The following is a 27691-nucleotide window of genomic DNA, read 5'->3' on the forward strand; positions in this document are numbered from 1 at the left end:
CCGGCGTCCCAAAGTGACCTTCCCCCACCCCGCCAGGGCCCAGGAGGGGTGGACCCACAGCCCAGGGAGGCCGGGAGCGCGGGCGGGCGGGGGGTGGTGGTGGCTGGGCCGGGAACGCCGGGCCTGAGTCCTCGGGGTTCCGGGCGACCCAGGTGTAGACCACCCCGCTACGGAAGGGGCGGTTCGCGCCCAGCCGGGGGCGGGGAGGGGGCCGCAAGGCGCTGCCTCAGCGTCCCTCGCCGCCTCCCCCGCCTCCCCCGCCTCCCCCACGCCCCGCGCTCCTGACGGCCCCTCTCGCCCCGGCGGCTCCTTTGTGACAGCCCCGCGCCCGCCCCCTCGGGCCGAGGCCCCGCCTCCCGCGCCGGTGATTGGCCGCCCGGGCCGCTAGTGGGCGGGGCGCGCGGCCGCCGGGGCGCGGTATATAGTAAAGGTAGGGCGGGCGCCCTCAGCCAATTCCTCGGCTGGTGGCGGGCGCGCCGATGCCGGCCCGCAGTCCGCTCGTCCGTCCTGCCCTGTGACTCTCCTGCCCCTGGCCTGTCTCTGCAGCGGTCACGGGAGGCGGGGGCTCAGCACACGTCCCCAGTGGCAGCGGGAGCGCAGCTGCGGGTTCGCGGAGCCCCCGAGCCCCCAGGGGCTAGAAGAGCGCTCGGCAGACCAAAGAAAGCCTGCGAGCGGCCGCGCGCCCACCAATAGGTGCGGGGCTCGGAGCCGCGCAGCCTGCGCCGTCCCTCCCTCCGCCCCCGCCCCGCCGCCGCCTCCCCCTCCTCCCGCTCCTGCCTCGGCTCCTCCGCCGCGCGTCTCGCACTCCGAGAGCCGCAGCGGCCGCGGCGCGTCCTGCCTGCGGAGAGCCAGGCCGGAGACGCGGAGCGGCGCAGAGGACGCCAGGGCGCGCGCCGCAGCCACCCACCCTCCGGACCGCGGCAGCTGCTGACCCGCCGTCGCCATGGCCCGCGGGAAAGCCAAGGAGGAGGGCAGCTGGAAGAAATTCATCTGGAACTCAGAGAAGAAGGAGTTTTTGGGCAGGACCGGTGGCAGTTGGTGTAAGTACGGGGTCCGCAGCTCCCGGCCGCCGCGTCCCGTCTTTCCCGGGAGGCGCATCCCCTGCGCAGGCTCCGCGGCCAGTTCCGCACCCGCCGCGCTGGCCGGGGTGGAGGGGGCGAGGGTGGTGGGCGCTGCTAGGTCGCGCCGGCCTGGCCTGGCCATCCTGTGCGGAAATGCGGAGTCCCCAGAATGGGGCGCATGGTCGGGGCTGGAACGCGACAGGCAGAAGGTTATGCGTATTGTAGCGATCTTGGCTTGGTAATTTGCAGTCTTTCCTACCGTGCCTCGGTGGAGCCCTTTCCTCCTGGGAATGGCCAGGCTCTGCGAGACTACATCTGTCTCTCCTGTATCCTGAGTCCTTAAAGAAATGAGATCTGGGGTCGTGAGAACCTCAAGAGGCAATGGGATCTAATGCAGGCGAGGTTGTGTGTTACAGCATCTTTCTTCTAGTCTAAATACGTAACTCAAAAGAGAGAGGAAAGGGAAGGGTGGAGAGGAATCCATCCACACTGCAGTATTTCACAGCGATGGCTAAGGGTTTCCCTCCGTGACCTCCCCTGGAGTCATCGCCACCCAGAAATGGCTCAGTAAGCTTCATGTCAGGACTCCGATTCTTAGCCTTGGCCCGAAACCTGGCAAAGTCTGGTTGTTTTCAAGGTCTACCCAGACAGATGTGGATCAGTCAGTAGCTTGGGCTGATTATGGTGAAGGGCTAGTCTAATATAAATGCAGAAGCAGCTCATCTTAAAATATTTTGTGCAGCCTGTTGCTTGGTTGGATGGACGTTTCCCATCGAAAATTAGATTCCTTGTTTTCAGCCTCTCTACTCCGGAAGGGTGACTTTTTTTTTTTTTTTTTTTTTTGAAAAAGGTCATTTTGAAGGGCAGAGTTGTAGGCGAATCTATAAGAGTCGTGACTGTGTGAGCGAGCGAGGGAGGGAGGGAGGGAACTCCTCCTGCTACATCACTGCCCCCTGCTCCTCCAACATCATCATCATCATCATCATCATGATCATCATGACTATCGCCAACACCACTAGCACCACCACTGCAGTCATTCACGGAGTCCTCAACAGAGGCCGATTGGTGTTCCTGTTTGAGAGGATCTGTGGGAATCGGCAGGAGAATGAGTCAGGGAAAGAGTGCTTAGCTGACATTTTGAAATGGAAGAAGCTGGAATATATGAATTTTTGTAAAGAAAAAAAAAACGCAGCCTGTGAGTCTCTCTTGATTGAAAAGTAAAGGGTTAATAATGCATCACATTTCAAGGTTAGTCAAGGTGAAGCCTCTTTCTAAGGTGTTACTGGGAAGCATAGGTATCCCTGAACCATGGAAAATGTACCTCTTTAATGGGTTTTAGCTTTTTAAAAAATATTTTGTTTTGTTTTGGGGAGACTGTGTTCTTCATGGAGATTATTGTCATAGTGTCTGAGGCATAAAGGTAGTTTCCTGTGTTTTCTTAATGTGGAAAGGAAAACCTGAAGAACTCTGGGGTGTGTGTAGACAGCTTCCTGGCAGCTCCTTGTAACTTGAGGGAGGCCTGGGAGGTGCACTGCGGTATGAGCACCCTTCTTCCCAGGTTAGCTGGGGCTTCCTTAGCTGGTGTCTGACCCTGCTGCGTCACGGGGCAGGGGCTGCACTGACTCCAGGGACATTGTGAAATTTTCCTTCTTCTCCTTTTCCCCGTCATAAAACATTTATCTTTCCTCATTCCACTTTCATGCTTCTTAGAATAATATTTGCTTTAGAGAGTAAGGCAGTATGGACTGACTCATTCTTTAAGCCGACATTTAATGGGCAGCACCTCCATGAAGGAGAGAAAGAGAGACCGTGTGTGTCAGTATTTATGTCTTGGTATCCTGTCCGGCAAGCAGTCAGTATGCTGATTTATGAATGTGGACCCGAGGGCTGCTGTTCTTGCCTCCCCTTCCCTTCCATGGTACAGGTACGGGGCTAAAAAAAACCCTTTTTGTTTTGTACTAATATGTCTGCCTCTTTCTGGCAATGTAAGAACTGTCAGAGCCTCTCTTAGGTAGAGAAGGTGGCAGCAATTACTGGCTCTTACAGAGAAAATGCCCCTTTTCCAGCGCTGGGCCCAACATGGATGCCCTTGGGGCGAGGGCAGGATGCCCTTGGCTCGGTTTCGCTTCTAGGTAGATTTTCACCAAGATGGACGCAGGAGACTCTCCTGTCACCTGCTGGAGAAATCACAGTGTGCACATCACTTTGTGCTTTCCACCTTTTTATTACAGACATTGGTAGGTTCTTATATTTATAGCTAGGCCTAGATGCCTGCCTGTGACCCTTTGAAGGGTACAAACTTTTTTTTTCCCCAAAAAACCCTCTGTGTTGCTTTTTTTTAAAGTAAGAAAAATTGCATGAAAGGAGAAGCCTCTAGAGCCTGCCCACTCCCCTCATAGTGCCACCGCAGCTAGTTGGTGTGACTTATCTAGCCTTGTTTTTGGGTAGCCCCTGGTGGCCTGTGTCTGGGTGAGCCACTGCATAGGCCCTTCTAGTCCCGAATGCTCCACTCTTTCCCAGTGACCTCACGGCAGTAACTAGGGAGATTTTATCAAGTAACAGGTCAGGGCAAAAAAGGAAAATTCTTCACTTTTCTTAGGATATTGTGTGGGTAGATGGAAAGGCTGTATGTTTCTGAGCTTAATCGGCATACTTGCAAAACGACTTATTTTTCCATTGCTCTATTTGTATTTTAAACTGTAGCATCAGTTATGTGCCCTCCTATGCTGTTAGAATTAGGTATCTGGAGTCCAGGGAATGAGTGTAGAGGTGTTCCAGTTGTTCGAAGGACATGTCGGTAAGCTGAGAGCACCAAGATGAGGTGCGGGTGGGGGACAACGAGAGGAAACTTGAATCAAGGCTACAACAGCTGTCTTGCTGACGGTTACACCAACTCTTGCACCTCTTAGGAGCATTCACTGGAAAAATTTTCCAGATCTCTTGACGTCACAGCCTTGCCATTTGCCTACTGCTGCTTGGATACGGAATGCAGCACTTAACCCTTGTCCTGCGGGTGGGAGTGATTGAGTTGAGCTGTCGTTCTGGATCACACCAGGTTTTGTTTCTTCCTCAGCTTCGCTTCTTGTCGTTGCCTTTTTCTTTGTTCTTTGCTTTTGATAGAGGAGAAAAAGGATTATGATTAAGCCTTTTGGTTCGGGTTTTGTGTGTTTTGCTTGTTTTCACAGCCCTGTTAACTATTTAGTGCCTGATAGGAAAGTTGGGCTTTCAAAGGTAGGGAGTGGGCGATAAGGCTAATTCCTGCAACTGTGTGCCCACTCCCCGCCGGCCTCCTCCTACCACATAGACTTCTTTTCAATGATACTGGTTTTCAGTGGCTTTTCCTCAAGTACCATGGCGTGTAATGCATGAGATCTGGACCTTTTTAGCAGTAACCTAAGGCTCTTTTGTGCAGTCATGTTTCTGACTCGATAACCTTACAGTTCACTTGCTCCCTGTTTTGCATTCACATTGAGTTGTTTGGCTGGCGCGGGGCTGCCAGGCAATGCCTAGTACAGCCTGTTACTACTCAGCTAATCGGGGAGATAATCCTTGTAAACCAGTAACTGATAGCCATCCTCATTCCCATGTTTGTGTCCAGTTGTGTTTTGCTTTTGCAGCTATTTCAGCCTCCATCCTGTTATCTTGTTAACTATGGGAAAAAGAAAACGCAGCCCAACGAGTCAGTCATTCTGGTTCCAGTCAGAAGATGAAATTAAAATGTGCTGGTCATTTTCGCTATACACATTTTCTTCTTTTTTCCCTTGTCTTGTCCTCCGAGGGGAAAGACTGTGCTTAGTCAGTAATACAAACCAAAGGTGGGGTGAGTAAAGAACCGGAGAACATCATCACTGGGTTTCTCAGCATTCATTGCTCTGCCACAGCAAAATAACCCTCAGGCATCTGAGCATTTGGAGAAGCAGCAGAGCTTGGATTGTAGTATTTGAATGTCAAGGGATATGCAAGCAAAGAAAACACAGGTCTCTAAGGGAGTATATTGTCATATTTTAAATTCATTGCATAAGCATCCAACCATAGCTTTAGATTTTATTGGTGATCTTCATTTTTTTTTTTTTTAAATTTTGAGAATAAAAAATACGGATACTTTGTTTTTAATTTAGGGAATAAAAAAAATAAGGATCCTAATTCTAGCTGAACATTCCTCCTACCCTTAACCACCTCCCATACACACTGTAAGTGGAGGGCTGCCCAGCCTCTCGAATTTTACCCTGTGTCAATGGGGGTGAGGTTCACTCACTTGACATTCGAGAAGGAAGAATCCATGCAGGGGGCTGGGGAGGGGGGGACCAGGAAGGAAGTTTATTCATCCATGGGAAGATTAAACTTTCATTCTGAGCATATGACTGCATCACAGCTTTTTGTTTCTATTCTCCTTGCAGTTAAGATCCTTCTATTCTACGTAATATTTTATGGCTGCCTGGCCGGCATCTTCATCGGAACCATCCAAGTGATGCTTCTCACCATCAGTGAACTTAAGCCCACATATCAGGACCGAGTGGCCCCACCAGGTAAAATCAACATGAATAGCTTCAGTTCCTTCAGAGATCGCATAAGTGTCACTTTTTCTGTTGAGAAAAAATTCTTTGGAAAATTACTCTGTAACGTAGTTTTAAACCAAGCATGGAAAGGAAAAAGAGGAACATCTCTCGGCTGCAGCCAGATGTCCTACCCGCATTGCAGGCAGAGCTCCCAGGAGTTGCAGACATCTTATTTGCACAGTTCTAGCGTGAGGGTGAAGAGTCCTGGTGCTTGGCCCAGCCTGCTACCCACCAGCTATGTGACTGAACAGATTGAGTTCAGATGGGGGCCCCAGTCTTCTCATCATTCATATTCTAGGGTTTGGTTAGTGGGATTCTTTCTAGACCTTTTCAACTCTAACAGATATTTTTACTTCTTGAAGGGGACTATGATTCAGATAAATCCTTTAAAAAAAGTTACCTGGGCTCCTGTTTTAAAAGGTTAACTTATTTTTAGAGATGATAAGCTGTGGAATGGGCAGCTACTCACAGGGAGAGGAGGTATAACTTTAGGGGTCTGTTATCCCACCTGCTGTTAATTTGCAGTTTGACCTTGAGCAAAGTCATTCTCTCTTTCACTACTCAATATTTATACCCATTGGTTTAATAAGCATCTCATTTGCCAGCGTTCTGGTCCCATTTTGTAGTTTAATTAACTGTCTCCTTTAGCTCTTAAAAACTTGGGTGAACAAAAAGATTATCATAAGAAAATGTAACCTGACACATGCGTCCCTGCTGTGATTTGGGTACCATCAGTGTACAGCTATACATGTCCACCACCAGTCAGGAAACGCCATGAAAGTCTCACCACCATCATGCCTGATGCTGAACAGGACAAGGCAGTAGAACAGCCACAGAAGTGAATTTACCATCTGACTGTTGTAAAAATCCTTGTCTGGAGAACCTAGAGAGAAAGTGTTGCATAACTTCCGGGTTCTCACTTATGAATGACCTTCAGGCTGCTGCCGAAGGGTGGCAATGACTTGTCCCTTCTCTGCTTTCCCTTGGCAAAGGTTTAGTAACAGCTGTATTTAGGTGACAATCTTCAGATGATCTACGTGGCCCTGAGCAGCCTAGATCAAGGGCCACTGTCTGCCACAGACTTTTCATGCTTACCTAAAGCGTGGGAAGGATTCACAGAGAAAGATTTTCAGAATACAGAGGTGGCAAGCATTGTCGTGTAGCCCTAAGTCAAATAGTTCTCCACTGTAAGAAAAACTCAAAAAATTTCCAGATAAATTTAGATCTGGGGGATTGGGGAAGTGGAAAAAAAAAAATCATGTAAGTAAGTAAAATGAGTTAAACCTGCTTAATAATCCAGTTTCCAGCAACTGTTTTCCACAAGAGGTGGGTCTGAGGAAAGGTCGAAGCAAGAATTCCGAAGTACGCAGGGAAGCTGAAACATGTTTTACGTCGGCCTCGGTGATAGGGAAGCATGGTGTCTTTTCACGTCTCCTCCTACAACATTTATGGTACCATTAGTAGTAGTAATTTTAATTGGTGCAGATCTTTTATTTGTTTTTGTTCTTTGTTTTGCCATTTAAAAGCTATTCCATCATGATGCTATTTTATAAGTCTTTTTTATTTTTTGAGGTATAGTCTTGCTCTGTCACCCAGGCTGTGGCATGATCTCGGCTTCCCTGGTTCAAGCGATTCTCCTGCCTCAGTCTCCCAAGTAGTTGATATTACAGGCGTGCGCCACCACGCCTGGCAAATTTTTGTATTTTTAGTGGAGACGGAGTTTCGCCATGTTGGCCAGGCTTGTCTCGAACTCCTGACCTTGGGTGATCCCACCTACTTTGGCCTCCCAGAGTGCTGGGAGGTGTGAGCATGAGCTACCGCGCCTGGCCTGCTATTTTGGAATTCTTATGCTCAAAGCCAAATATGACTACAAAGTCAAATATTTTCTTTAATTTTCTAGATTTTAAAAAAATGGTCCTTGACTATCAAAACTCTGAGGCGTCAGCCTTTAATAAAACTAAAAATTCTCTTCGTACTCTTTGCAGAAAGGAAAGTTTCACTTTGTAAAAGAAATAGCCAAAGTGCCCGACCTTGTAAGTAAGGACTTGGAAATGACCTTGCCTGTAACTGGCTGAAGTGCTCAGTCCTTTCCATCTCCCTCCCACCCTGCCTCCCTCCCCTTCCTTCCATCCCCTTCCTAAAAGACATGTTCTTAGTACCTATATTTAGTGTGCTCACAGAAGTTGGACTGATCTGACAAACTCTGACTTCTCCAAAGGAATGCTGGTGGCTCATCTTGGAAAAATGCATTCCTGTCCTGTGGTCTGAGTCACAGGAAAAGTCCTCAGTCCTCCATCTTCCCTATTCTTTTGACCCTTCTTTTCCTCATCCCTTCCCCCATCACCTTTCAGGAGAGTCTAGTCCAGGCCCCTCCTCTTCACCTGCCTTACCCTGTGGGGTTTTTTGGTGCCTTTCCCAAGGGACATGACATTCATATGAAAATGATGGTAACCTTGAGCAGGCCAGGCCGCAAAGTGCATCCCCTGGGCCACTCTGATGGCCCTGTGTTGCCTGAAGGGTTTTAACTGGATGCTCCTTGGCATTTTTCAGAATAGATGTTAGAAATTTGTATTTTGCTTAGGAAATAACCAACTCCTTAAGTATGCAGACTACACAGATGTGCTTAAGAATACCCTGACAATTTTTTGACTTCATATCAGTATCTTTAAAGCCTCCATTTTCATGTTGGTTAAAGAGAGAAAATTGTAAATTTAAGTTAGATACACCTAGTGAGTGTGAAAGTTTGTATATGATTTAAAGATATAAAGACTTACTAATAATATTATCAGCTGAATTTGAGGCATGAATGCAAATCCAACATGACTGGGTATTGACTGCCCTTTGTACACCAGAATAGCTTGTAATTGGATTTCTTCTGAATAACGTGTGAATGTGGCCGTATCAAGCAGTGGCAATTGTGCAGTGAGTGTATTTGGGCCTGTATGCCGATAATATTGGATAAGCCAAGAGGCCAAACATGGTATCTCAGAGGAAGGACTGAACTACAGAATGGAAGCAAAATTTAAGAAAAAATGGTGAATGTATGCAGCTTGTTGGCCCTGAGCAATGGTGGCTGTTTAATGCATGTGATATTCTTTACAAACTCTTGTTGCAGCTGGGTCTGGTAGCTCATGCCTGTAATCCCAGCATTTTGGGAGACTGAGGAGGAGGATCCTTTGAAGCCAGGCATTCAAGACCAGCCTGGGCGACAGAGCAAGACGCTATATCTACACACAAAAATTTTTTAAAGTAAGAAAAAAACAGGGGGAATCATATAATCTATGAGAACTAAATGAGATGATAAATATATGTGAAGCAAATAATACTTTATGGTGGCAAAACCAATGGTATTACATGTAGGGTGGCTGTTGAGAGCAACTTCTGTTTTTTTGTTTTTGAGAGGGAGTCTTGCTCTGTTGCCCAGGCTGCAGTGCAGTGGTACAATCTCGGCTCACTGCAACCTCCGCCCCCTGGGTTCAAGTGATTCTCCTGCCTCAGCCTCCTGAGTATCTGGGACTACAGATTTATACCACCATGCCTGGCTAATTTTTGTATTTTTAGTGGAGACCCCCATGTTGGCCAGGTTGGTCTTGAACTTCTGACCTCAAATACAGGCGTGAGCCACCACACCCAGCCCAGCCTCTGTTTTTATAGCCCTGTCTCTCTACTAGAAGCAGCAGTTTCTTCTTTTTGGATGCTGAATTTCCAGGCTCTGTGAGCTTTGAATGATATGATAGGGATGCTTTGCACACTTAAAACCTTAGCTTTCCATGAAAACGTTTAAGAGACATTTGGGAAACATGTTTTTAAAAATTTTTAAATGAATTTAAATGGCATTGTATTTGTGTGCAGTCTCTCCCTTCAGCGAACCCACACTTGTTGGGTTAGCCCCTGCCAAGCTTTTCTCCAGAGGACACCCCCTTAGGCAGTTCTGCAGTGCTGGTCTGCAGCATCGCTTCTCATCTGTTGATGCAGTTGGATCTGGGGAGAGCCACAGCAGTTAGCTGTGCTCAGAGGGCTGAGCAGGCACAGGCACGCACACACACACGCACGCGCATGGATATGCACACATGCGCACGCACACACATACACGCTCATGAATACACACACACGCTCAGGCTCACCAAGCCCTGTCCCTGATTTGACCCTGCTTGCCTTGCTGCCTGTGTATAGTGGTGTAATGGAAAAGTCTCTTCTTCACCTCGCCGCTGCCCTTCCCCCACCGCAGGCTCACTTAGCAACAGTGGAATGAAATGAAGGGCACTGTGTGCAATCGGTGGGTCCGGGAGATTCCCAGCTGGCTTGCTTCCTGGCAGGCAGGTATGAATGTATGCTGCTGTGTTTTCTTTTCAGGTTGTAGGTGGTTTTTTGTTTAGCTCTGCAGTATAGATGGCTCAGTGCTAGCAGACACATTTTCAAAGGGTCATATTCTTGGCTTGTTGGTAACTGGAATCGGGCAGGAGAAGTGGGGTGGATGCAGACCAGCTGACCACACTGGCACCACCAGCAGTTTCAGTTTCATCTTGATTGTGAAGAGGAAATATCTAATATTCAAACCCATTAGGGGCCTGGCGCAGTGGCTCCTGCCTGTAATCCCAGCACTTTGGGAGGCTGAAGTGGGCAGATCACCTGAGGTTAGCATTTCAAGACTGGCCTGGCCAACACGGCGAAACCCTGTCTCTACTAAAAATACAAAACTTAGCTGGGCATGATGGCAGGCACTTGTAATCTCAGCTACTCAGGCTGAGACAGGGGAATCGCTTGAACCCTGGGGGTGGAGGTTGCAGCGAGCCAAGATCGTGCCACTGGACTCCAGCCTGTGGAGCAAGACTCCCATCTCAAAAAAACAAACAAAAAACCCATTAGAGTTCAAGCCATTATTATTCAAATCTCAGCTTGATTAAGTAAAATTCCTGAGAAGTCATTATGTCAGTCTCAGAATAATTCCCCGCAACTACCTCATACTTGTATTACTGTCTCTCACTCACATTTCAAAGGGGAAATTAGAAACTTGTACTTAGGAGGGGATTGTTAGTGCAAAGTGCCAGTAAGGTGTTTCCAGTTAGAATACACTGCTTTGTAATCTCTCAGCTGACAGGATGTATCTGTATACACCCAACTGCCTCTCCCTTGCCCTCTCCTCCTCTCTTCCCACCCTCAAATGCATCCGGTCTACCTGGTCCCAGAATTTGAGGCTGTAGATGCGTTAGCACTGATGGCAATCAGATGTCCAAAAGCTACTCCCCAGCCTTATGAACTTGGTAAAGGATTTGTGGGGGGAACTGTGTTTGGCTTCAACAGCTCAACTACTCAAGTAGTGATTATTTCTAAAGACAAGGGTACAACAGTAAGTCATCTCTTGGGTACACAGGAAACCTAATGATTTACTTTACAATGTTCTTGGAGCCACAGAAAAACAGATCTTACTCTGTATGCCCACTGTACGATGAGTAAGCAGAACAGAGACCTGATAGGTAGGACCAGGTAACAAATCTGTGGGAGTGATAGTGAAAAAAAAAATGCTGGATCTGTGAAGCTTCATTTAATAATTTTTTGCTGCATTCACCCAAGGGTCATAGAAGTAACCTAATGGGTTCATGTGTATCATAAAATCTGATGGGGTTATTGGACTGTTGGTCAGTGCTCTCATGCTAGTAATCTGATGACCAGCTGGTCTGTCTGATGCAGCCAAGACAAGTGAGAAGCTGGGGAGATGAAGGGAACAGGGATGTATCATCCAGTAGCTTTTTCCCCGCATACATGCATGAGTAGATCTTATCAAATGTCATGTAGAATACAGTGTCTTATTTCAGGATATTACTTAACAACTGTTATGTTTTATATCTAGATAAGTCAAATATACTGTATGTACTTGTTCTTCAGTTTGACTTTGAGTGTAATTCATGTAAAATACTAGGATTTATCGATTTATGTTGTTCCTTTATGAAAGTGGCACCTTTCCTTTATGGTACTGAGAATAAGCACAATCATGAGCTATACAAAATACATACCAAGGATTTGTCCCTCTGGAATATGCACTTTTAAAGATAGATTATCCGAACTAAGTAACTCTCTGCTTTCCTGAAGGTAAATCCACAACCATGGGAAGAAGAGGGTGGATCAGAGAAGGGCCCCGGAGTCTATGGCATTTAGCTTAGACAGGAGGAACGATTTCTGTGCCCTGAGTGTTAGTAAACAGTAAACATTCAGATAATCCAGAGATTCAACTTCCAAAGATTTTGTAAAGGGAGCAGATTCTGGGTGTGGGGAGGGTGTGACTGTGGCCCTGCCTGCAGGCGGGGAGATTTATTCCTTGCTAATCTCAGAGCCTGAGTTTAAGGTGGAGCCGGAGGCAGAAGGTGAGTGCAGCTAGTTACAGAAAGTGCAAAGGCACCTTTTTTCCTGTGCCTCTCTCCTTATTTTGCTAGGTAAGTTGATACCAACCCACAGATGTGAAACAAAACAAAACAAAAACCCAGAAATATCTTAGGTCTTACAGAATGGCACTTAAAGGAGAAGTTTCTATCATATATATGATGCATGCAGTGTGTATGCATGCGTATGTATGTGTCTCTGTGTCTATCATATATATGATGCATGCGGTGTGTATGCATGCGTATGTATGTGTCTCTGTGTCTATGAGTGTGTGTGTGAATTCATACGCCTCTGTATTTTTTTTAATTGGAAATTCCTTTTTAACTTGAAATATATAGGAAATGTGTAGGAGGCACACATGATATGTGTGTTTTGTGTGCAGCTACATTTAAAAGTGTTTCTTTGCCTCCTGCGCCCTTCTCAGTCATATGGTTACCTTCCTGGAGGTTTCTGTGGGAAATGATTCCTAGTTAGAGATTTGATCTAGTGATTCATCAGATGTATTAAATGACAGGTGCAAGCAGCTGTGTATTTGAATAACTGTTACAAGGTTGAAATGGCTGCATTCTAGTTTAAATACTTTGAACTCACATGTAGAGTGAGAAATGATGAACTTGCGACATCATGAACCTGATTGGAAACAGAATCCTTCCCTCAAACCTTTTTCCTCTTGTGCTGTCAACACTTACTACAGCCAAACATGGATCTTCCTTATTTCTCAAGAGATGGGGACCAAGGAAAGGTAAATGTGCCTTTGAAAAGCGAGTGGGAAGCCAAAAGTTATTTTTAATCCGAATCTTATGTAAAGTTGAAATACTCATTGAAAACCAAATGTTAAAATTTTACACACCCAGATTATGATTCCTGCCTCTTCGGGTGGCTTTATTAAATAATGATATGTAGCTTAAGGCAAATATCATTATTTATCAGAACGAAGCTGTCTATAGAGCTTGGGGTGGTTAATGTAAATTCCAGTTTAGAAGACTGGAGAGGCCAAAGGTTAATTTGTTTCCTAGAATATAACTGGAAATTGCGTGCCAGCAATTGGGTATTTCTGCCGTCTTTGGCCCTCTGGGAGTTTCCACTGCAAACAGAGCTCATCCTTGTCCAGAGTCATAACTAACAACTTTCGGAAGTGGGCACATGTCGAGAGAAAGTGTCCAGTCTAGTATGAAAATGTGACCCGTGAGAACTCCAGTCATCGTGCAACCCTTGGAGAATGTCATGGTTGGAGAATCAAAATACAGATGCTCTTCGATTTAGGATGTGGTTATGTTCCAATACCCCATTGTAAGTGGAAAATATCCTGAATCAAAAATGCATTTACTAACGCTGTTAAGCCCATTGTGTAGGTGAAAAATCATAACAAACATTGTAAGTTGGGAACCATCTGTAATGAGGTTACCAAATCCAATCCCATTGCTTTCTATCTCTTCTTAACAGTCTGATAATTCTCAAGTAAATGATTTAAAGGATTTGGACATCCTTTCAAAGGTCTTTCATCTTTCTCTTGTGAGTATTTAGTTGTTTTAGAGAAGTAACTTGAGAAGAGGAATTTTTCTAATGGTTTGGAGAAGACCTCATCAAAAACTGTCCTAATTAAGACTATCCAGAACAGAAGAGACCTGGGGGCTGATCTGTGGTGATTTCCAGGAGAAGTTCTCAGGCCATCAGGCTTTAGATAAAGAAAAGAAAGGAGGCAGAGATAGTGGGTGATGAAGTGAGAGAGACCTTGCAGAAATCTGAGGAAAGAGCAGAAGAGCTACCAAGGAGGCAGCAGCCACTAGACTGTGGCGTGGCCTCCCGGACGTTCGTTTATGTACGTAGTAGTGGCGTGGCCTCCCGGACGTTCGTTTATGTATGTAGTGGTGGCGTGGCCTCCCAGACGTTCGTTTATGTATGTAGTGGTGGCGTGGCCTCCCGGATGTTTGTTTATGTATGTAGTAAGTATATGTGAGCTGATTGTGTGACCTAAACCCAGGACATCTGCTTTTTCAGTGGAAGTGACGTTTGGATCAAAAGTTCCGTGTCTTAAAAAGATAGTCATTAAGGCTTATATTAGTTACCACCGTCTAAAACCCCTCAGACTCCAGAAGGAAACCTTAGCTCACAAAAGAGAATAGGACATGACTGAGCTTCCTGGGGTTTATGTCATTCATTCCTCAGTTCTCTCTACGAAGATTCTGTGTTACTTAAGATGGAAGGACAGGGCAGAGGCTTTGGCCTAAGATCTAGTCCAGCTGGGCAAGTCACAGGGTCCTAAGACCCAAAGCTTAGCTGTCCATTTCACCCCTTGAATTCTTGGTTTCATTAGTTTCTGATGCTTCTGTAAGAGCAAAGTCAAGATTCTTCAAGCAGCCTGCATCTATATTTCTCTCACAAAGTAATTTTAAACTTGACTGGGTTTAGATCACGAGCTATGCTTACTGAAAAATCTGGACTTTCAGGTAGAAAGGGATGTGGTTCCATTACTTGGTTTTCATTATTTCTTATTTGCCCCATCTAGAGCGACACAAGGCCAATTGTGTATATAACTCTTCTGGGCCAGTCATACCACTGCATGTAGATTTTCATTTTCTTGGTTTTTTTGTTTGTTTGTTTGAGACAGTCTCACTCTGTTGCCCCAGCTGGAGTGCAGTGGCGCGCTCTCTGCTCACTGCAGCCTCTGCCTCTTGGTTCAAGCGATTCTCGTGCCTCAGCCTCCTGAGTAGCTAGGATTACAGGCATGCGCTACCATGCCTGGCTAATTTTGTATTTTTAGTAGAGATGGGGGTTTCACCATATTGGCCAGGCTGGTCTCGAACTCCTGGTCTCAAGTGATCTACCCAACTCGTCCTCCCAAAGTTCTGGGATTACAAGCATTAGCCACTATGCCCAGCCAGATCCTGGATGATCGACGACAGAGGCACTTACAGGAAAGGTCTGTTACAGGTCTGTGAGTAAACATGAACTGAGTTTTGGTCATGGCCCCTAGGCTCCTGGGGAATGCACTAGCAATATCATTTTGTTAGTAAAGCGCCCAGAGGACTGAGTGCGAGTTGCTGATGTTTTAGGTCTGATACGTGTCCCCTGGTCACTGTTAATAGTGGAGACCATGGACTTGACATCATGAAGGAGTGAAAAGCACTCAGCATAATACCTCCTCCTCCTCTTACTCTTCATTTTTTTGTGTGTGGGAGAATCTGAGAAATGACATCACCATTCCTCATACTCATATTAAAATAATGGAACCTTGAGCAGCCACTGGAAGAGAGAATGCAGGCAGCCCGAAAGTGAGAGGTAAACCACTGGAGAGGCTCCCAAAGCCAGGCCAGGGAGGACAAGGGTGTTTGTGACACTCATTTGCAATCCACGTCCTACCATGTTTACCCTCAGCATGACCTTCTAGGGTCACTCCTCCTTTCAGCTTGTTGGGTGAGACTCTCCAAATCTCAGTATCAGGCTTGTTTATGTTTTGGCTTTTGCTGCATTCCCCGCCTTTACTTGCATAATTGTTGCTTATCACACCAATGTCCCCAATGTCCCTTTAGTCCCCTGGCTGTGGTTCTTCCTGCCCCTCCACCCCACCCTGCAGCCCACCTTTCCTGAAGGTCAGATGAGATCTCTCCTTGGTTTCTGACATTTGATCTCCTTCTGCACCCTTCTAGCCACTCGTCACCCTCCTGCCTTGTCTTTCCCAGGCCTGGAAACACTCTTTAACCTTGTATACCTGAGTCCATTTTTGTCCTTGACCCCCAAACATGATACAGAATACCTGGAGGAGGTTCCTGCAGACCTCCTGCCTGAGTGATAGACAGGCATTCGCCTCTCTCTGTGGCTGCCTGTGGGCTGGCTTTTCTGGTGCCCCTCAGCACGACCATCCCTCAAGGCTCTGTTCTCTCCTGACTCCAGGATTCTCCCATTCTCATGAGTTTTTCTGAGTCTCTGGCTTTGGGCCTGCCTGTGTACTTCCCCAGGTCCAAACAAGTCACCTTGACTTAAATGTCTTATTTGCACCTCAAACCAGGAATGACCCTCCCTGTTGACTTCCAGCATTTCACTGGGGAACTCTGTTTACCACTGCTGTCTCAAGCGTTAACTATCCGTGGAAGCTTCTGCTCACCTCGATTTGTGGGTATCTCTTCTGTTCCCCATACTACTGCTTTACATCATAAATGGTCACAGTGCCAATTTGAACATAGAAAAAGACTGTTCAGAGTATATTTAAATTGCTTTAGAAATACTAAAAATTTTCTATGGCTTGTAGGCATTTTTACAAAATTTTGTAAATTGTAACCTGTGTTTATTTTAAACTGAAGATTTTTATGAGCAAGTTCTGCTACTTCCCCTTCGATTCATTTCCATCACTGTTGAAATTTTTGTCCCCAAGAGTTTTTCAGTCTCCATATCATCCTTTTCAGAATGATTTGTTTGTTTGTTTAATTGTGATAGGATCTCAATAGGTTGCCTGGGCTGGTCTTGAACTCCTGGGCTCAAGCGATCCTTCCACCTTGGCCTCCCAGAGTGCTGTGATTACAGGTATGAGCACTGCACCTGGCCTGAAGATGATTGTTACTGTCCGAAAGTCCTTTGCCCTGGGCACCGTGCCTTGCTCCAGTGATAACTTGTCTTCCTCTGTATCCTTTCCATTCCTCTAGGGAACTGCATGTGTGGAAAAGCATCCTATACAACCCCCAGCCCCAGCCCACCTCATCATGTAACCACTTTTAAAGCATCCTCAGTCACTAGAAACAACTACAGCACGTAGTCTAGCCCTACTGATGCCTGGTTCTCAAGCCCTCCAAATGGTGCTGCTAAACAGTTAATATACTCTAGTTATCAGTTCCACTTCAGTTTAATGTCATTGTCTTCATAGCTGAGTCTCTGTTGTCACTCTCAGATTCTAATTCTCTAGAGAAGCAGTTCTCAGCCAAGGGTGTTAAAGATCTTTTTAGGCTTATTTAACAGATTCTCAAATCTCTTTCTTAGAGATTAGGATTTGGTAGGCCTGGAGGGGAGCTGGTGAGACTGCATGTTTGACAAGCCCCTAAATGATAGTGACATAGGTGCTTTCCTGACCTGCTGGGAGGTGAAGGGGGGAAGCCAGGGCAGAGTCACTCATCAAGGATTGTGATGAGGTGCCTCCTTCTGGGCCCTACACAGTGAGGGGAGATCTGGGAGTGAGGATTAGAATCGGGTTGCCAGATTTAATAAACAAAAATACAGGGTGCCCACTTAAGTTTGAATTTTAGATAAACTATATCTATATATTTTTTGTTTTTGAGACAGAATCTCGCTCTGCCACCTAGGCTGGAGTGCAGTGGCATGATCTCGGCTCACTGCAACCTCTGCCTCCTGAGTTCAAGTGATTCTCCTGCCTCAGTCTCCTGAATAGCTGGAATTATAGGTGTGCACCACCACACCTGGCTAAATTTTTGTATTTTTAGTAGAGACGGGGTTTCACCATGTTGGCCAGGCTGGTCTTAAACTCTGGACCCCAGGTGATCCACCCACCTCAGCCTCACAAAGTGTTGGGGTGACAGGCGTGAGCCACCATGCCCGGCCTTAGATAAACAATAATATTTTAATGTAAGTATGTCCCTTGTAGCGTTGGAGACAAACTTATATTAACAAAAAGTTCGTTGCTTATCTGAAATTCAGATGTAACCAGGCATCTTTTATTTGGCAGTCCTAGAATAAAATGCAGTTGTGATGGATTTTAGAACCCTTGCTCCTGAGTAGTGCTGTGTAGTGTGGTTCACATATCCATCTAGGAAGTCTCATGAAAGCAGAGGCTTTTGGATTTTCAAGACTAAACTTTAGAGAGTGCACACCTAAGGAAGATGGACTTGGAATTTTATCTGCCATTGACATGCTCGACTTTTGGGTTGGGAAGCATTTGTGGTTACCATACGTATGTCCCAAATCTTCCAGCGGAGGTTAAAAGATCCAAAGAAATATCTCTATTAGGTAGGCTTGAGAATTTGGAATGGTTATACATCTACTGACAAGAAGGATTATAAAAGAAGATCACTGCCCAAGGCTTACATGCAATTAGGGAGGGTGAAGCCACCTGCATGCAATGTTAACTAGCAGGGCATTTTAAAAAACTGCGCGTTGGGGTACTAGATACGTAATGGGCTTTGGAGTATAGCACACCTGGGTTGGAATTCCGGTTCTACCACCTTGTGTGCAACCTTGGGCCAGGTGCTTAGCCTTTCAGTGCAAGCAGTGTTTTCATTCACAAAATGGAGGTGATGCCTACCATGAAGTATTGCTGGGGAAATTCACTGATCTGTGATATTAAAGCACAGTCACTGGTACTTGGGGTTGCCTAATCCAAATGCCAGAGGAGTGATTTCATAAGGGCGGCGAGACCCTTTCTTTTTAGCCAGGTGGAGTTAGCAAAGTATGCTCTGAATGTGGAAAGTACTTTTGAATTAATTATCTTGGTTGCTGCCTTCCTACTAATAATTTTCTCTCTGATTTTTCTCTCTACCTGGTCTAGGATTAACACAGATTCCTCAGATCCAGAAGACTGAAATTGCCTTTCGTCCTAATGATCCCAAGAGCTATGAGGCATATGTGCTGAACATAGTTAGGTTCCTGGAAAAGTACAAAGATTCAGCCCAGAAGGAAGAGATGATTTTTGAAGATTGTGGCAGTAAGTAGACTCATTGTAGATGTTTGAGGCTAGTTTTCTTTCTCCTTATTTCTTTAAAGAATTAAAAAATTTCTTTAATTCTTGTTTCCCTCTTTTTTTATTTAATGTTCGAGAGATAATCCTGAAATAATGAAAGATTGTACTCTGGCCATATTTAGACACTTTTTTTTAAAAAAAGAAAGAAGACACAATGAAAAACATGGCCTCAAGTATGACTATTTTCTGCATTGGAAAGGTGTCTTTACTTTAAAACACTCCTAGGCACTATTTTTACTATTCAGACCCGAAGACAACAGTTATGGTTTTCTTTCTCTTGCGCCCACTGAGAAGTACAACTACTTACTTCTTCATCTTCCTCCCAGAAGTCCTCCCTTTAGAAGAGTACACAGGGCCTTCTCCCATCAGAAAGATCTTTTGATATGATTAGCTGTTACTGCACTGGCATTCATGAAGGAGGATGTATGGTCAGTATACTTTTATTGATCCTGTGAAATACATGTTGGGCAGCTGGTCATTTTGGATAAGGAAATGACTTATGAAGGGTAAAGAGAGGCTGTTAGTTTCATTAAGTCATTGACATGAATACATGTCCTCCCTCTTACTAACTGGACTGTGAATTTTCCTGTCCATGTTCTCATTCCTTCCACACACACACACACACACATACACACACAAAAAAAAAAAAAAAAAAAAAAAAAACTCTTGCTGGGTACAGTGGCTCGTGCATGTAATCCCAGCACTTTGGGAGACTGAGGAGGGAGAATTGCTTGAGCCCAAGAGTTCGAGAGCAGCCTGGGCAACACAGTGAGACCCCATCTTTAAAAAAAATACTAAGACAAATTAGCTGAGTGTGGTGGTGTGTTGCTGTGGTCCCAGCTACTCCGGAGGCTGAGGTGGGAGGAGGCTGCAGTAAGGCATGCTCATGCCACAGCACTCCAGCCTGGGCACTAGTGTGAGACCCTGTCTCAAAAAAGTTAAAATTAAAAAGCAAAACAAACATAAAACCTCTTTCTGAGTTTTAATAGGTGATATCAGCCCTTCTGATTCAATTCAAGTATTTACCAACTCCAGTTCTTTATAAGGCAGACTGAGACTTGGTCAGAGTATGAGGTGAATTGTCATTTTAAGTTATTTTGGAAATAATAATTTATAAATATTTTCACTGTGAATTTTTCATATTAGAATTTAAATGAGGTTTTCCTTTTACTTTGCCGTAATTAAAAGGCCCTAGGGATAATCAGGGTAAATCACTTCACATGAGATAGTCTAAATACAGACTCTTCACCATGTGAAGGGAAAATAGTTAATTTGTGAACTTAAAAACTATACATGAATTAACGGTATTTGCATTCTTTTCCTCCAGCATGCTATGCATTAACTTTGAATTCTGTATTCACTTGGTCTTTTTCTGACTTTTATATAAGGAATGAATTAAAAATTCCAGAAGAAAATTTCTCAGTCCAGCAAATGAAATGCTTGATGCATAGCTTTAAAAGGCAAAAACTCAAATCAAAAAAGCCCGGGCAACGTAGCAGAACCACAATCTCTACAAAATTAAAAAAAAACTAGCCACAGGGTGGCGCACGCTTGTAGTCCCAGCTACTCCTACTCAGGATGCCGAGGTGGGAGGATCTTTAGAGCCCAGGAGGTTGAGACTGCAGTGGGCCATGATCATGCTGCCGCACTCCAGTTTGGGCCATGGAGTGAGACCCTGTCTCAAAAAAGAACCTTAAATGGTGGTTGAAAAGGAAAATAGCAGTTATTTCCTATTCCTTCTTTACTGTTTAACATGCTAATTAGGGGCATAGCCCCAGAAAATTCTGACCAAATAAAAACCTTCCAGTTCTGAGAACTGTTGATAGTCCTTTTGTGTTCTGATTATAATATCCCTGTTACTGAGCTAGGCCACTGTTGGCAGTGTAAATGATCCTTTCAGTCTTCTCAGTAGCTGAGTAATCCATTATTTAAATGAAGGGAAATACTGCCCGAGACTAGATGTCCCGTGCCAATCAAGTACTATGTAGCTTCGGTGTGGGGTCATGTACCAGTATTGCATGTCTTTTCATGTGAGTGAAGAGATGGGAGATGGTTTTTCTGGAGATCTTGCTTAATTCAGATCATGCATTAAATGCAGAATAGCACGCTCTCAAAATAGGTAACTATGACAAGGAAGAAAGTTCCTTTTTCTTTCTCAGAACTGCTAAGGGAATTGCTGGTGCAATATAAAAATTGTGTTTTTATTTTTAGATGTGCCCAGTGAACCCAAAGAACGAGGAGACCTTAATCATGAACAAGGAGAGCGAAAGGTCTGCAGATTCAAGCTTGAGTGGCTGGGAAATTGCTCTGGATTAAATGACGAAACTTACGGCTACAAAGAGGGCAAACCATGTATTATTATAAAGCTCAACCGAGTTCTCGGCTTCAAACCTAAGGCAAGTAGTATTTTAGACGATAAAATTTACATGAGTCATTCACACTAAGAATTGATCTGAGAAGACAATGTAAGATAGTTTTAAAGTATACTCAGTGCTGATTTTGAAACCCAGTCAGTAGAGTAACACCAAAAACTTCTGTATGCAGCCTGCAATTCCTGTAGTTAGGGCATTAATTTAATTTTCTAAAGTTAAAAGAATTCTGCGAGGCAAAGCTAAATTCTGAAGTGAGTCTGTGGCCCTGTTCTTATACTCCTGCTCAGTATCCAGATAATACTTTCTATAACATAAACTCTTTAAAAGTAAAAATAGAAAAAGATATTTTTTTCCCTGGTGGTCTAGTGGTTAGACAAAATAAAAAGATGTTTTTTTATTCCATAAAGAATGGATTATTTTAAAAATATATATTTTTAAATTTTTTTAACAAAATTCCATAGACATATTTAAAAAAAAATTTAAACCACCTGCAGGTACAGTCTTTGGTCCTCTTGAAGCCACAAGAACATTAAAAAAAAAGTGATAATCAGAAAAAATACTTGTTTTTTGAATTTTATTGCAAAAGTAGAAGTTTAACATCGTGCAGGCTGAACTTCGCTAGCCATGCTCTTGGCTTCTGTGTTATTGCAGCTTAGAATGGACAAACATTGCTCTGGATCACTTAAAAAAGGCAAATTGCCATTTGGTGAGATTATACTGATTCTTCATAAGAATGGAAAATTGATTGGTGTTTGCTTTTGTAAAGCTCTCCTCCAGATCATGAATTAATGCTGTCCTTTTCCCCTTAAGCCTGGCTGCTTCTGATGGGTTTTCCCCAGTCACCCATATATAAGCATTGCCATTATGAGTGTTGTTTTTAATTTTGATAGAAATTGACTGCAATATATTGAGTTATGTGAACAAACTCATTTCCTTTCTGAAGTGGCTCTTATGTTTATTAATTTTCTACTGAATGCTATTAATTTATTTCTATAATACTTGTTACCCATGAAAAATATTTTCAAAAGAAAATCAACATAGAGATAAAAAGTTTTGTTAACTGAAGGATGCTTCAAAGCTCCTTTATTGCCACCAGAGGCAAAAATGAGTAGGTGGGGTTGGATGGTTTCCTGGCTGGCTGGGTTGATGGATCGCTGGCAGAAATTAATGTACCTCTCAACAGGATTTTAAGCTTCTTTCCACATAGACAGGATATAGTGGAAGAAAAACGGCGAGAACCGTTATGCCACAATGTATTTGATACTCATATTGCTAGGGAAGACTTCACTGACATCAGTCAGCGATTTAGCAGCAAAAGGAGTTGGTGTGGTGTGGCCAAGAGAAGACTGAGCCCATGCTTTCTGGAATACCTTGCTTTTGACATTCCTCATCGTAGACGTTGAGTGGCATTTGAACATCACAGAGGCAGTCTATTGTGATCCCACATCTTTAGAGATAATTGGTTCAGTGATAAATTCAGCTATTGTTTCTTTTCAGTCCTTTTTCTCCTTTTTCCTTCGGTCTCTACTTGGTTATCCATTGCCACTGGCTAAATTCATCACCTTCACCCAAATCTCCAACTATTTTGAAATTGCTTTTTTTCAGAGATCGTAGTATCCCCAGCATCTCACTATCCTCACCTTTTGAGGATAGCTTCTGGGAACTTCTTTTATCAGTCAGCATTTTCTCTACATATTTTTAAAGATAAATATATTGCTGGCAGAAACATCCAAGAGAGTCAAATCTAGATGATCATTTTCTTGCATTCAACACAGAGAAGTACAAAAATAGTAGTTCCTTCCTGATGTGGAACTGATATTTCATCTGACTTTAATTAGACTGTGTATGTGTTACACCTCACATCAAGACTCACTTGCTGATCTGAGTAAGCAGGTGACTGTCTTCCGGCAATTTACGTTCATCACAGTTCTGAGGTAGAGTTGAGCCGTGGACATGGGAGAGGAGGCTCTGGATATTTCACAGCAGCAGTAACGCTCAGACTGTACTCTGCGTCCTTTCAGTGAACTTACCCCCTCAAGACAACCCTTCCTCTTAAGGCAGTGACATCTCTTCCTGTTTCATACATTGGACTTTCCTAAGAAAATTGCAAAGAAACACTCCTTAAATGGCAGTCTCCCCCACTGGAGATTAAAACAACAAAAAAGGAAAGCTTACTTGAAGGCATTCTTGAGAGAAAAGGATGGCATTATTTATTCATGACTCCGGAGGAAAGCCCATGCTTTATAAAAACAAATGTCAGTCATCTTTCCCATATAATCTAATCTTAGCAAATAAAGAACATTATATTTTGGGTTGGCTTTTAGTTTTCAGTGTCTTTAAGCAAAGCTTATAATGGGCGACTATTAAAAAGTTCCATTTAGTATTGGATTGCATCACAGCTTAATTGTAATGGTTCTAAAATTCGGGCACTTATTTTTATTTCAACAAAATCACAAACATGACCTTAATTGGTTAGGGGAGTCATTCATTCTGCTATCCTGATGTCTGTTGTTATTTTGTGACCAGTTTGTACTTGTTTGGACTACAGACTAGTTGTATTTTTCAGAAACTTAAGAAATCATTTACAATCTACTGATCATAATGGGTTTCATTTTTAGCCTCCCAAGAATGAGTCCTTGGAGACTTACCCAGTGATGAAGTATAACCCGTATGTCCTTCCCGTTCAGTGCACTGGCAAGGTAAAGACAAATTTAGGGTTACTGGGGTGGTGGGAGGAAGGACAGGGGAAGAGGGGCGAATGAATGAGACTGTTTAAGTGACAGGTGAAGTTTTAATATAAGAAATAAGAAACATTGCTTTCAAGTATAAGTCTCAGTGACTTGAATTGTAGCTATACTAGGTAAAACCTTTTAAAAGAAAAGAAAGATGTAATCAGAATAAGACTGATGTCAGTTTCTCCATTGGCATAAGAATCTCAAATATCTGAATTTAATACATTGGAATATTTGCTTACAGAACTGAGAGGTGAATTAGCCCACAGAAGTCTTTCTTTCTGGCCCGCAGCATGTATTAAAAATTTGGGGCCAACATTTAAAAAAAAAAATTAATGTCACATAAAATTTGTGTTTTGGGCTTCTCTTTAAAAATATTGAAAGACTAACCATTAGTGCATGTTTCCTTTGGATCTAAAAACTAATGAACAGTTTAGAGAGAAAGGCAGAACGAAGAAAGGGAGTCCCCAAACAGTGCTAGCCCCCAGAAATGAAACAGAGATTGATTTCTCAACAAGAAAATGAGAGGCAAACAGCAAACTTTGGAGATAATATCACTGGTAATATCATCGACGGGGCCAACAGCAAGGTGTTTCTGACTTGCAGTCTTGTTGACCTTGTTTCCAGGAGGCTGCGTTGGCCTGAAGAAATGCTTATTTGGCCCTTGACTCAGCTTCCCCATCCATTTGCACATTGAGAATAGTCTCGTATGGCCATTTCTCAAGGCTGCAATGGAATAGATTGAGTTGATGTTCTGTCCTCTCTCAGAAGTTTGCAAACTACTCTGTAGACTGAATCTTGTTTATTTTTGAGTACACATAGTGATCTATGATGTGAGCCATTAAAATTGCATTTCATTCTGGATTTCAGCGAGATGAAGATAAGGAAAAAATTGGAAATGTGGAGTATTTTGGACTGGGCAACTACCCTGGTTTTCCTCTGCAGTATTATCCCTACTATGGCAAACTCCTGCAGCCCAAATACCTGCAGCCCCTGCTGGCCGTACAGTTCACCAACCTCACCATGGACACTGAAATTCGCATAGAGTGTAAGGCATACGGTGAGAACATTGGGTACAGTGAGAAAGACCGTTTTCAGGGACGTTTTGATGTAAAAATTGAAGTTAAGAGCTGATCACAAGCACAAATCTTTCCCACTAGCCATTTAATAAGTAAAAAAGATACAGAAACAAAAACCTACTAGTCTTGAACAAACTGTCATACGTATGGGACCTACACTTAATCTATATGCTTTACACTAGCTTTCTGCATTTAATAGGTTAGAATGTAAATTAAAGTGTAGCAATAGCAACAAAATATTTATTCTACTGTAAATGACAAAAAAGAAAAAGAAAAATTGAGCCTTGGGACGTGCCCATTTTTACTGTAAATTATGATTCCATAACTGACTTGTAGTAAGCAGTGTTTCTGGCCCCTAAGTATTGCTGCCTTGTGTATTTTATTTAGTGTACAGTACTACAGGTGCATACTCTGGTCATTTTTCAAGCCATGTTTTATCGTATGTTTTCTACTTTATGTGAGCAAGGTTTGCTGTCCAAGGTGTAAATATTCAACGGGAATAAAACTGGCATGGTACTTTTTCTTTTTTTTTTCTTTTTTTTTTTTTTTTGGCTCTTTCAAAGATAATGGCCCATCAATGAACGTTTTTAACAAACATACTCCATAGTCTTTTCCTGTGGTGTTAGGTCTTTATGATTTTTTTTTTTTCCTGGGGCTGGGGCGGGGGGTTGTCATGGGGGAACTGCCCTTTACAATTTAAGTGACACTACAGAGAAACACACAAAGGTGATCGGTTGTGTTGTGCTTGTATTGAATGCTGTCTTGACATCTCTTCCCCTGTCCTCTGGTATGTTCTAAAGCTGTGTCTGAGATCTGGATCTGCCCGTCACTTTGGCTAGCGACGGGGCTAATTAATTTGCTTTATACATTTTATTTTACTTTCCTTTCTTCCTTTCTGGAGGCATCACACGCTGGTGCTGTGTCTTTATGAATGTTTTAACCATTTTCATGGTGGAAGAATTTTATATTTATGCAGTTGTACAATTTTATTTTTTTCTGCAAGAAAAAGTGTAATGTATGAAATAAACCAAAGTCACTTGTTTGAAAATAAATCTTTATTTTGAACTTTATAAAAAGCAATGCAGTACCCCATAGACTGGTGTTAAATGTTGTCTACAGTGCAAAATCCATGTTCTAACATATGTAATAATTGCCAGGAGTACAGTGCTCTTGTTGATCTTGTATTCAGTCAGGTTAAAACAATGGACAATAAAAGAATGAATACATTCCTCATGTGTGTGATTCGCTCTTGTCTAAATGTCCCAACCTGTGACTTCTTTACTTTCCACACCACTAGTTATCCAAAATCTTGAAGAAGTATTGAACCTGAAAGACAAACACACGATTTCTTTAGTTCAGACAAATTTGGCCTTTTCCACTTAACAGAGACTAGAGGTTGGTCAGGACTCCAGACACTGGAATACCAAGGCACACCCGCTCCCAAAGACACTAAGTTAATCAGAGGCAGAGAATCAGTGAAGCTCCAGTTTGAAGTTCCATTTTTAAAATATTTTGCACTTCACTCAGTTTAGAAAACAACATGAAAAGTTGGTTCCTGCTGTTGCTTCACTAGACATGTCTATTGAAAAGTTACCACTTCAGTTTTTAAGAAATGAGGTTAGGTTTGAGGTTCAATAAATTAAGAAGGTTCAGACCTTGCTTTTTGATTCAGGGATTGGCCTAAGTCCTTACTTAGCTGTATTTAAAAATTAGCCATAGTGTGAAAGAAGACAAAAATCAGCTTTCCAAAAAACATTTTCCAGGTATAATTGAAGATTTAGTATCATTTAACCAACATGAGAAATACCCATACTAAAATCAGAACATAGTATTTCTGAAATGGAAACCTTCCACAAAGTCTGTGCGGCCAGAGCTCAGACACATCCTTGACGTGGCACCGCTGCGTTCTTACAGAGACAGACTCAGGCCGTGGTACTTTTGGTGAGAAATACCAGAAACAGCTTCAGTTCCCACCTCTTGCTCCATATTTATAATCACACTGATCTATTTCTCTTGTTTTGCTATTTCTAGAGCAACAAATTGTGTGACATTAGTACCGGAGGAACAGTGACTCCACTTAACCAAAAAAATAGCAAGGGAACTATGAAAAATGGCCTAACTGCTTAACTTTAATAGTTGAAGTCTTTAGGAGAGTTCAATAGTTGAAGTGACAGAAAAATCCTCAAACTAACATAATTACATGAACCTGGGTTTCTCAAAAAGTAACCCACACTGATGGAAATAGAAGTCTGTCTTGCAGAAACGTCAGCTCATTTTGTAAGGTGTATGTGAGTCATAAATTTGTGATGCTTGTGAATAAGAAGGGGAATGGGGCTTTAGGTCTGAGGAAAGAGGAGCATTCATTCAAATTGGAGGGTAGTTTGCATTTTTAAGGCTGCTGTAAGGTCATGATCTTGGTGACTCACTTAACCTGTTTTCATATGTACTGTGTACCCTCTGTTAAGCCACTGTGTGTGTCTGCCTGTTAACTTTCTCCAAGATTCTCTCCAGATTGTGCCAATCTACTTCCCACTCCTGATCTTTAGCGCTATATCACCACTAGGGGACTGGGGAATGTGGTTTGTGTTCTTAGACTCAGCAGACCCCTACCATATACCAAGTACTCTTCTAACAGCTACGGATAGATCCATCAGTGAACAAAACAGGCAGAACTCCACCTTCTTTCCTCTGCTGCTCATGTTCTAGTATTAAGTACTTGCATATTTCTCACACTCTTCAATACATTCATTATTTCTTTTTAATCAGTTTATCCTGACCCTTAGTAGATGACATATTTCTTGGGTGTAGGGACAGTGTCATCTGTCTCCCTTGGGGTG

General features: G+C 43.4%; 2 protein-coding genes across 5 annotated transcripts in view; one reads left to right on the plus strand and one right to left on the minus strand.

Moving 5' to 3' along the window:
• The first annotated feature begins 803 nt into the window (after nt 1–803).
• Nucleotides 804–26083, plus strand: ATP1B1 (ATPase Na+/K+ transporting subunit beta 1). The gene is made up of 6 exons (XM_012444462.3): nt 804–1040; nt 5459–5587; nt 18480–18635; nt 20883–21067; nt 23662–23742; nt 24646–26083. The coding sequence occupies exons 1-6, from the start codon at nt 944–946 to the stop codon at nt 24907–24909; spliced, it is 912 nt and encodes a 303-aa protein (XP_012299885.1). The 5' UTR covers nt 804–943; the 3' UTR covers nt 24910–26083.
• The window catches only part of NME7 (NME/NM23 family member 7), a 147371-nt gene continuing 144538 nt past the window's right edge, over nt 24859–27691 (minus strand). For all 4 annotated transcript variants that reach the window (XM_064370572.1, XM_064370574.1, XM_064370575.1 and 1 more), the window contains exon 12: nt 24859–26180. In XM_064370572.1, coding sequence (XP_064226642.1) covers nt 26148–26180 — 33 coding nt within the window. In that variant the 3' untranslated portion in view covers nt 24859–26147. The remainder of the gene's footprint in view (nt 26181–27691) is intronic.

Source organism: Aotus nancymaae, unplaced genomic scaffold, assembly GCF_030222135.1.
Source record: "Aotus nancymaae isolate 86718 unplaced genomic scaffold, 86718_ANA_hifiasm-v0.15.2.pri h1tg000108l, whole genome shotgun sequence".
In the NCBI taxonomy this organism is placed as follows: Eukaryota; Metazoa; Chordata; class Mammalia; order Primates; family Aotidae; genus Aotus; species Aotus nancymaae.